General features: G+C 44.1%; 1 protein-coding gene across 1 annotated transcript; it reads right to left on the bottom strand.

Annotated features, from left to right (window-relative positions):
* Positions 1-1,134: 1,134 nt before the first annotated feature.
* On the bottom strand, positions 1,135-11,277 carry LOC125427743 (zinc finger protein 501-like). Its single transcript, XM_048487298.1, has 6 exons — positions 11,174-11,277; positions 7,642-7,768; positions 5,895-6,005; positions 4,624-4,772; positions 3,563-4,514; positions 1,135-1,795 (listed from the first exon to the last, which is right to left on the bottom strand). The coding sequence occupies exons 1-6, from the start codon at positions 11,207-11,209 to the stop codon at positions 1,608-1,610; spliced, it is 1,563 nt and encodes a 520-aa protein (XP_048343255.1). The 5' UTR covers positions 11,210-11,277; the 3' UTR covers positions 1,135-1,607.
* Between the last annotated feature and the right edge of the window lie 53 nt (positions 11,278-11,330).

Raw genomic sequence — 11,330 nt, 5'->3', positions numbered from 1 at the left:
TAACATTCATTTCCTCAAAATTCTTGTTAACCTGGGGATTCAGCTAATGTGAACATTTTGATATCTCATGTAGAATGTGTAGACATAAAAAGACACTAGTCCATACCAGAGAAGATAAGACAATATTTCTTGGCACTGATACATCCCTGAATCCTACACTCAAGGGGGCAGTTGTTAACTTTATGAGTGAGAGAGAGGAATCTATCTAGTACATTTTAATGGTGGGCTGCATATGCAATGAAGAGGGAGGAATAAATTATACCAGGCCAGCCCTGGAGGTTGTCTGGAGTCTCTGTGGATACTGCTGGAAGTTTTGGGAATATGTCAGAGAATCACATGAAGGAAAGACTTTGCATGAATGGATAGCTGGAAAACCACTGCCATAAAAGCCTCTGAAACTGTTTTATCTGTTGGGCACACTGGGATGTGAGCTCGCGTCCTGCTGTATCGCTTCCTAAGTAAAAAATAAACCTATTTTTTTCCTATTGAGTCTGGTCTTTACTCCTACCTGAGAAAATGGACTTAGGCTATCCATTCCACTGAGACAGTTCCCTCAATTTTCTTTCAGACATGGATTTTCAGATATGTTTTGACTGGCTACTTTCCCTCATCCTAAACACTTAAGTGTTTGATAGCTGACATGCAATAATATTTTAGCATTTGACTGCACGTGTTAGCCAACATACAATAGTACTGACAGATGGCATGCAGTAGTATTTAGGCCCATATGAAAAACCTCCATGCAAAGACATTAGTATTTAATCACTGACATGCAACGTTTAGTGTTCGGCATATTGGACAGCTGAAATGGAATGGTATATACCAGCGGTGGCGAACCTAAGGCACAGGTGCCAGAGGTAGCACACAGAGCCCTTTCTGTGGGCACATGTGCACAGAGTTCATCATGTGGGTGGGGGGCGGAAAATCACACCCCCCCCACACACACACACATATATGAAACCTTCAGCCTGGAGCAGCGATCGCTTTACCTGGGAGTAATTGCTTCGATTAAGCATTTGGCAATGGGGCTTGCTTCTGAGTAAACGCTCCTAGGGTCGTGATTCACCCATTCGAAGTGTTGCACGGTTGCTTCACCAAGCTTACTCCTCGGAGCAAACCGTTTTTTCTAAACTAAGACCTCAGTACTCAGGTTAAATTGCCGTGTTGGCACTTTGTGATAAACAAGCGGGTTTGGGGTTGCAATTTGGGCACTCGGTCTTGAAAAGGTTCGCCATCACCGGTATATACAGTATTTGGTATCCATCACGCACCTCTATGTAGTAACTACAGTAGCTGACATGCAATGTCAGTGGTATTTCACTATTTAAGTTGATAACTTACAGAACTTTTGAGACTCATACAAATCTGACAGCCTGCTTTTTTCGAAAACACACAAAAAGCCTTCAGTTTTGTGCTCAGGTTTTAAGACAAGAATCCCTATGTTGAGAATTGCAACCATCTTTAAAATTTGCTAAAAGTTCAGTTTGGCTTCAGTGCCCTCCATTCTGACCACCTGCAAGCCAGTCTGTAGAAATAATGCCAACAATGCTGCCCCTTGGAATATCAGCGCAAGCCAAGGCTTTTGATGAATGACCTCACGGGAATGATCAAGGCATTGCTAAAGGTGTCCCTTCCTTGCGGATATCTTCATTACGAACAAGGCTTCTTTGGAGATTCAGCCATTTCCCAGACGAAAGCCATTCATAGAGCTTCTTTTCCTGCCCAGTCCCTCCGGCGTCACGCAGGGCTTGATGTCTAAGTAACATGTTTTGCATATACTGGGCCAGAGGATAGGCTGGGATGAAAGAAAGAGATACAGGAACAATTACTCAGATCCTTTAAATAGGGAGGTACCGTATATACTGGCATATAAGTCGAATTTTTCAGCATATTTTAGGGTTTTTACTTTGTCGGCCACCAGGGGGCGCAGTTTTTAGGCTAATGGCACCAACATTTCAGGGTATCATCAGGTGACACTCCTGATGATACCAGCCAGGTTTGGTGAAGTTTGGTTCAGGGGGTCCAAAGTTATGGACCCCCAAAGGAGGTGCCCCCATCCCCCATTGTTTCCAATGGAAGCTAATAGTAGATGGGGCTACATTTTGAGGGTCCATAACTTTGGACTCCTTGAATCAAACTTCACTAGTGGATCTACCGCCTCATCCCCCCTCTGGGGCTCTCGGTGAACTGAAGCTGGCGCCATCTTGTTTTAATGTTAGTTTAATAATGTTGTATTTTAATAAGATAGGGTTTATTTATTAGAGCCATATTAACTTATATTTACTGGATTTTAATCTATTATTTGCTCTGTTATATGTTGTTCACTGCCCTGAGCCCTCCGGGGGAGGGCGGTCTATAAACCCAATAAATAATAATAATAATAATTATCTCTTCCTGATACCAGCCAGGTTTGGTGATGTTTGGTTCAGGGGATCCAAAGTTATGGATCCCCAAAGTGGGTGCTCCCATCCCTCATTATTTCCAATGGAAGCTAATAGTAGATGGGGCTACCCTTTTGAGGGTCCATAACTTTGGACTCCCTGAACCTGGGTGGTATCATCAGGAGGGTCTCCTAAAGATACTCTGAAATGTTGGTACTGCTAACATAAACATTCCTCCCCTGACAGGCACCCTCAAATTTCCCCCAGATTCTCCCTTTAAATCACCTCCCTTCTGAGTACATTTAAAGGGAGAATCAGGGATTACAGACCTAGTTTACTGTTTTTCTTGGAAATAAATATTCAAAAACATTTAACCCACTGATGCCTCAATTAATGTAATTTTATTGGTATCTATTTTTGTTTTTGAAATTTACCAGCAGCTGCTGCATTTCCCACCCTTGACTTATACGCGAGTCAATAAGTTTCCCCAGTTTTTTGTGGTAAAATTAGGTGCCTCAACTTATATGTAGGTCGACTTATACATGAGTATATATGGTAGACAAAGTGGAATAAGAAACAAAATTAAAGCCTCTTCCTACTCATCTAGCTATCTATCACATTTTCATTTCACCCTGACTCTAGTATATATGGTTCTCCCATTCTCCATCTTAGCCTCACAACACAGCTCTGCTGCTTGAGCTGTGGAGGCTTATCTGGGGAATTCAGATTAGCCTGTGCACTCCCACACACGCCAGCTGGGTGCCCTTGGACTCTCTCAGCCCCACCCACCTCACAGGGTGTTTGTTGTGAGGGGGGAAGGGAAAGGAGACTGTAAGCCCCTTTGAGTCTCCTTCAGGAGAGATATAAATCCAAACTCTTCTTCTGAAGCTTTGCAGTATGTCAGTTATCCCAGAAACACCCAGGGCTTGCTTAATTGTCTCAACTGAGAACCATTCCATATCATACCTTTGGGACCATCTTACTGAGATAATTAAAGATAGTCTACAGATAATTAATCCTGCCTTTAGACTACTAATCAGTCATCTTTTGGGTTTTGCAGGGTCCCCCATTTTATCCTGCCTTAGAGCATCATACCACAGCAGGTGTCTAGTGATGCTGCTCCTGTTTCTAGCCCGCAGAATACAGCCCTATCTATAAGATAAAAAAAGAAGGAATCTCACTTATATGTTGTCGTTGATGCTGAATTAAGCTTCTATTTGCACTGAACTTTTTCCCACACTCCAAGCAGCCATAAGGTTTCTCTCCTGTGTGGACTCTCTGGTGGGTTACCAAGTGTGTCCGGTTGGCAAAGCATCGCCCACATTCTGTGCACTTATAGGGTTTCTCTCCTGTGTGAACTCTTTGGTGCTTCACGAAGGCAGAGCGATCAGCAAACCCTTTCCCGCACTCCAAGCAACGGTGAGGTTTCTCTCCTGTGTGTCGTCTGTGATGCCTTGCAAGGTGTGAAGGAGAAGCAAAACATTTTTCACAATCCAAACACCGATACGGTTTCTCTCCTGTGTGGATCCTCTGGTGCCTCACAAATGTTGAGCGCTCTGAAAAACATTTGCCACACTCCAAGCACTTGCAAGGTTTCTCTCCCGTGTGGACCCTCTGGTGGCTTATGACATGTGACTGGCGAGCAAAACATTTCCCACACTCTAAACATCTATAAGGTTTCTCCCCTGTGTGGACTCTCCGGTGGCTTCCAAGGTGCTCTTGACGGGCAAAGGATTTCCCACACTCCAAGCATTTGTAAGGCCTCTCGCCAGTGTGGACTCTCTGATGCTTTGCAAAGACTGAACGGTCTGCAAAACATTTCCCACACTCAGTGCATTTATACGGTTTCTCACCGGTATGGACCCGCTGGTGTTTCACGAGGTGAGACAGTTGAACAAAGCTCTTTCCACACTCAGTGCATTTATGGGATCTGTCTTCTACATGGATTCTCTTGTGGCTCACAAGGGCTGAAGGGTCAGCAAAACATTTCCCACAGTCACTGCATTTATAAGGCTTCTCTCCTGTGTGGTATCTCTGGTGGATCACCAGCTGAGACTGGCAAGCAAAACGCACTTCCACAGACTGAGCATTTATATGCGGCGTCTCTCTCAGCATAGATTCCTGCCCGGTGTCCTGTGGCAAAGAGTGTGCTTCGCGAGCAAAGTATTTATCACACACCACACACACTTGTAGGGTTTTTTTTTCCCCAGTGTAGGACTTGAATCTAGGAAGTGAAACTCACAAGGTGAGACTGACATCCAAAACACTTGCCACATTCCGAGCATTTATAAGGTTTTTCCCCTGTGTGGATTCTCAGGTGTCTGTTCAGGTTAGGTTTCTGAGTAAAGCGTTTCCCACACACAGTACATAAGTGCTTTTTTCTAAGGTTATCTGTAGAAATAAAGAGCAAGCAGAATTAGCTTGAGAAGGAGTTTCAAGAAGTACTCAGATGAGCAGATGTGGAAAATGCAACTATCCAACTACAAAGGATTAGAGAAAAATCCTCTCTGGCATTTCCATTTGCCACATATTGGAAGCTTTCCATTGGGGGCAGCAATTGTATGACCATCTCACCACATCCCTACATTCTGAAATGGCACAATTTAAAGAGGCTTATACCACAAAATCTTTCTGATTATGTAGACAGTTTCAAAGTATCTACAGAAGAGCTGCTGCAGGTCTATTCTGTGCAACTGTGCAAAGCCAGGACTACAGCTAGGGTTACTCTATAATGCAGTGGTGGCGAACCTATGGCACAGGTTGCCAGAGGTGGCAGCACTCAGAGCCCTCTCTATGCGCTTCGGGCGCCCAGAGTCCACGCATCATGTGGAGAATCTACCCACACACACATCTAGAGCTATCAGCCTGGAGCGCGATCCTTTACCTGGGGAGTAGCTTCCGGTTGCTTGGCAATGGGACTTGCTTCTGGAGTAGAAGCCCTCCTAGGGTCATGATTCACCCATTCCGGCGTTACCGCGGTTTGCTTCCACCAAGCTTACTACTGAGTAGCAGCGCCCCGAAGCCAACCAGTTTTTCTAAACTAAAACCTCAGTATTCAGGTTAAATTGCTGTGTTGGCACTTTGCGATAAATAAGTGGGCTTTGGGTTGCAGTTTGGGCACTTGGTCTCAAAAAGGTTCGCCATCACTGCTATAATGTAACAGAAACAGGCTGGATCCACATATTGATGGATATCACATTACTGTAGTCATTCATCTCCTGGATTTTCTTGATCCGGACAGCAAAATCCAGGCAATGAGAATGACAGGAGTGCAATATCTGGAAACAAATAGATCCTACCAATTTGTAAAGAGTAACAAACAGCTGCTCCTGTGCTCTCAATGGTTGCCAAGTTACATAGGTAGCACAGTTGAATAGCCAAACTGTTACACGTCAGATTGTAGGTGCATTACATCTTGGAACAATTCCCATGTGGGGAAAAACTGAAATCCAGAGTTCCAAACAGATACTGTAAGTCTTCTCCCTCCCCCCCATCATTCATTTGTGGTCTCACCTGAGATGGCATCAGAGATTTTTCGTCCGTTCAAGATCTGAGAATCTGGCGCCCAAGGCTCCTGCCCTCGTTCCAGACGGGAAACAAGATCAGGTTTAAGAACTGGAAGTCCTGCTCAGAAATGGAGGGAAGAAGACCTATTAGGATGGTCTGATTCCTGTGATTTTCTAAATAAAGAGTTCCTCATTTAAATGTCTACTTCCCATCATTCCAGAGGTATAAGGTAGGTAATGAAGAGCTTAAATAAACAAAGTGTCCAATCAATAGAAGCTAAAAACAAGTCATACATGATAAGAATTAAAACCACACCTTATCAATAACAAAAGCCGGGCAAAAATTGATTTGTACATCTTCTTGCATGTTGACTGAGTACACCTTCATTTATTTAGATATTTATACCTGTGGGGACCCAAAGCACCTTTTATCATTCCCCCATTCTCCATTTTGTCCTCACAACCACAATTTTGTGAGGTAAGTTAGAATGACAATGAAATTCCACAGCAGAGGGGGAAGGGCGGGGGAAGGGCGGTATACAAGACTAATTATAAATAAATAAAGTTTGAACCCGAGTCTGGTTTGGTAGAAATGTCGGGTTGGGGGAAAAGATATACAGTGGAACCTCGGTTTTCGTTGGTAATCTGTCCGAAAATAATCGATGAAAACCGAAACCAATGAAAACCAAGGCAAACTTTTTCCATAGGAATCAATGTAGAAATCAATTAATCCGTTCTAGGCATTCCAAAAAAAACATACCAAAAGAAACACATTTTTGGTGAATAAACCTACACTGTTTTAATGCTTTTGAAAACAGTAACAAACAATAACACTAGGACCAGCACTTCAGAGCCAGTGGACCAATGTGGCACCAGAAAGCTGTCCAAAGAGGGTCTGTTTCTGATGATGCCTCTTTAAGATTTGTCTGAAATGGGGCCAAGAGACATTATCAGAATTAAACAAGCTGCAAGGACACAGCCGCCTGTACGCAACAGCTTTGTCAGGGTGATTTTTTCTCCACAAACCCACTGCACCTGACTGCAAATCGATGAAAACCGAGGAGCAAATCGATGAAAACCGAGACAAATTTTTCACTGAAAAAAATCGCATTGAAAACCGAAACCGATGAAAACTGAAGGCAATGAAAACCAAGGTTCCACTGTACATGAAAAAGGAGAGGTGGCTACCCTGCTACCTGTTCTGGAAGTGGATTTATATTTATTATATTACATTTTTATCCTGTCTTTATTCCTTCTTGGAATTTGAGGTGAACACAAGTGCCATGGCAGGACATCTCCCATCTAGGCAGCGACAAGATCCACTCAAGTGAAGCAAAACGTCCACATAATGCACTTTGCAACCATTTAAGGATACCAGCAAGAGAGGACAGAAAAGAAAAATGTAAACAGTATTTTAGGAGAAAAGGACAATTTTGGATAGCTGGAGAGGCAGAGTTACACCATCAAGCAAGTACAGAAGGCCTTAGCAGTTAAGGTGGCAGATATAACCACACGAGCAGACTGGACAACTCTGGGACACGTCCAAATGCTCAGCCCAACCCACTTAAGAGATTTTTGTGAGAATAAAATCAGAAAAGGATCTCTTGCCGTTCACACAGTACCTTTCAGATAATGCAGAAAAGAAATACATTAGGAAAAAAAGAACTGAATCTAGGCAGAACTATAGAGGGGCACGGTGAATGGTGGATACTTTCAAGCCTTCCAGCTACTATGAAAACAAATGAATTCCTTACCCGGTGTAGTCACATTCTCATAATTTTCCAGCATGACTTCCCTGTACAAGGTTCTCTGGTCAGGGTCCAACAGAGCCCACTGCTCCTGGGTGAAATAGACAGCCACATCTTCAAAGGTCACCAGCCCCTGAAACGAGCAAAAAACCATCCGTTCTCCAGTGATTCAAATCCCTAAGTGACTCTGGCCCCTTCCGCACACGCAAAATAATGCGTTTTCAAACCACTTTCACAACTGTTTGCAAGTGGACGTTGCCATTCCGCACAGCTTCAAAGAGCACTGAAAGCAGTTTGAAAGGGCATTATTCTGCATGGGCGGAATGAGCCTCTGACAGTTAGGATCCATCATACACAAAATGACCAACTCTGGTTAGGAAAATTATATTGGTTTGATGCTCCCTGTGACCTTTGGCAGTTTCGCTGAGGGAGATTTTTTGCCAAAGAAGTCTTTTAGATTACATTTTATATTCTGCAATTTGCTGTTAGGGAAAAAAAGAGGGCTGAGTGGTAATCCCCAGGGAAATTACAATGGAACAAAAGACCCACAAACATTGCAGCAATATTCGAATCAAAAAAATAATTACAGCGTACGGAATAAGTTATAGACTTCTTGGGATTTGACCTAATTTGTAAAGCTCTAATTGTAAGTAGGGGGCGTAATCACAGTCAGGATTATACATGTTAATCACATTAATATCTATTACAAAAAGATCACTCTAGAAAATGCCAGCCACGAGATGCGAAGTAGCGATCCAGGAGAGAATGCTGCTAGAATTTCTGACTGACCATACAGCCTGGAAACCACACAGCACCCCAGTGATTCCAGCCCGTGAAAAGCCTTAGCCGACAATACATCTATTACAAATCTTGGCTATTACAGTCCCAAAATAAGACTACCAAAATGCATTGTTAGAAATTTATCAGGAAATAATAAAGACACCCATGCGTGCAGAAAATAATACACCATACATAAGTAAAGGGGACAGAAGATTCAAATATACATTATGTTAACTGGTTTTGCACTGCCTGAACAACTGTACAGCAAAATTCCACATAATAATTTAACAACCGGTTCTGGTGGTGGGATTCACATAATTTAACAACTGGTGGTTTACAAAGCACCATTTTTTAACAACCGGTTTCTGCCGGAAGGTAGATTAGCGAACCGGATGAATCCCACCACTGTCTAGCAGTAAGGTGTGTCCACTTATTCACACAAATCAGCAACAATAATCTGGCCAAGAAGATGTGATCCTTGACTTCGTTGAGTCGGTGGTGCATGAAAGGCTAGAGACAGCTAAGAAAATGAATATGTCCTAATACTGAGAGGATGCAAGAAAGGCCAGCCCAGTAACTAACATCTTCCCTCACCAGCTTGCAAATATTTCCCTGGTGTGGAAGGCCACTAGCTGGAGGAGTAAGTGGAAACAGTGTCCCACACTGCTCTTTGTTGTTGCTCTTGAGGCATCTTCTCTATAATGAACCACAGCAAGCATCAATTTTCACCTATTTTAGCTTGGCGCACAGGCCACAGAGATGTTCCACCACCTCCTCGCAGGACTGCAGAATGCTTTCACCATGTCAGTCAACAAGTGTGGCCCAATGCGGCTGAGCTGAAGTAACTTTGCTGAGGTAACCGTTTCACATATTCGCCACAACCTCAATACAGACCGCTGCTGCGAGCTCTCTGGCGTGCAGAATACTTTGTCTCAAAGCGTTCTTTACTGGAGGCTTTTCTAAGGACAAAATTAAAAATGGCAAGCAATGTTTTCAGTTCCTCTGAGGCTTGGGACTTATAAAGCGTCATCACAAAGCAGCCAGTGTGGCATTCAGGGTTTGCTCTGCCTTACCACCACATATATCTACAGGGCCTCCATGTTGACGGCAAGGCTGAAGCTTCAGCTGCTGTGAAGGCCTTTCTCAATGCTCAAGTGTTTTTTGTTGTGCTAACGTTAGGTTTAGAATTGACAGCCAATCCTCAATAAAGTCCTGTCAAGTTTAATGGCAACATTCTCAGCAGCATCAGCCCATCCAAGGCTACATATGCCCAGCATGGGCGAATGTCTCCTCTTCAAGCTGCTTCCAAGGGATTTGGGTGTCTTGGTTGATAGTTCCATGGGAATGTCAACTCAATGCATGGCAGCTGTGAAAAAAGGCAAACTTCTATGCTAGGGGATCTCATTAGGAAAGGAGTTGAGGAAAATAAAACTGCAAAAGGATTGTCATGCCCTTATATAAAGCTTAGTGAAGATGCGCATTACGCGCCGGAGTACTGTGCCCAGTTCTGGTAAGCTGCATCTCAAAAGGATATCGAAGAGATAGAAAAAAAAGTGCAGAAGAAGGAGCAGGGAGGATGATTGAGGGACTAGAGCACCTTCCTTATGAGGAGAGGCTGCAGCGTTTGGGACTCTTTAGTTTGGAGAGGAGATGTCTGAGGGGGGGGATATGATTGAAGTCTATAAAATTATGCATGGGGTAGAAAATGTTGACAGAGAGAAATTTTTCTCTCTTTCTCACAGATACTTACTAGAACCAGGGGGCATTTCCTTGAAAATGCTGGGGGAAGAATTAGGACTTAATAAAAGGAAACACTTCTTCACACAACGTGTGATTGGTGTTTGGAATATGCTGCACCACAGGAGGTGGTGATGGCCACTCACCTGGATAGCTTTAAAAGGGGCTTGGATAGATTTATGGAGGAGAAGTCGATGTATGGCTACCAATCCTGATCCTCTTTTGATCTGAGATTACAAATACCTTAACAGTCCAGGTGCTGAGGAGCAACAACCGCAGAAGGCCATTACTTTCACATCCTGCATGTGAGCTCGAAGAAGGGACCTGGTGGAGCACCTGTGAGTAGCAGAGAGCTGGACTAGATGGACTCTGGTCTGATCCAGCTGGCTTGTTCTTATGTTCTTATGCCCTAGGTAACTCAGCAGACATCAGAGACAGGTAATCCTCAGTCTGCCAAGACAAAAGTTCTGTGGTCGGACGCACTGCTCCTCTGAAATATTGCTTCAAGCATTCTCCGACAGCGGTGATGATATCCATAAGAACAGAAATGACAGTAGAAACAAAATAAGCCTTGCTTGGAGCATTCCAGCTGGGAACAAGGAACTTCGCCAGCCATAGGAATCCAGAATTCTCCACTATGGAGACCATCATGTCCCTCATGGGAAGGATATCTTTCAAGGAGGAAGTTGTGGTGCATCACCAATCCGCTAGTGGGTCCCCAGGGCTTGGAAATCTATTGCAGACATTGCAGCCAGATTTCCAGCACTCAGACTCTGGCTGCTGGAACCCTTCAGAGCCATGTTTCCAGTTGGTTCTGGTGGGTTTTCCGGGCTGTGTGGCCGTGGTCTGGTGGATTTTGTTCCTAACGTTTCGCCTGCATCTGTGGCTGGACTCTGGACACAGCTGTAACCTCTCAGCCTCTCGGAAGTCTTGGGCAGTCCCGGTCTCTGCACACAGCCTCGCTGAAGTGATACAGTGGGGAGCTCAGTGCTCGCTAACTTGGCTTGTTATGGCTGCCCACCTGAAGTTCTTGCCCGTGCTCCTCTCCTCGGTGCATGCTTAAACAGTACAGCAGATGAAAACTCCACAGATCTGCGGAGCCATAGCTGGGGGCCCCTGCTCACCAGGATGCTTCTGCAGGAAAGAGGCAGAAATTTGGTCAGGAATGTCATCTGAGC

This window comes from Sphaerodactylus townsendi, linkage group LG03 (genome assembly GCF_021028975.2).
Source record: "Sphaerodactylus townsendi isolate TG3544 linkage group LG03, MPM_Stown_v2.3, whole genome shotgun sequence".
Taxonomy (NCBI): domain Eukaryota; kingdom Metazoa; phylum Chordata; class Lepidosauria; order Squamata; family Sphaerodactylidae; genus Sphaerodactylus; species Sphaerodactylus townsendi.
Note: the sequence above shows the minus strand (reverse complement) of the source record. Positions and strands in the feature narration are given on the sequence as shown.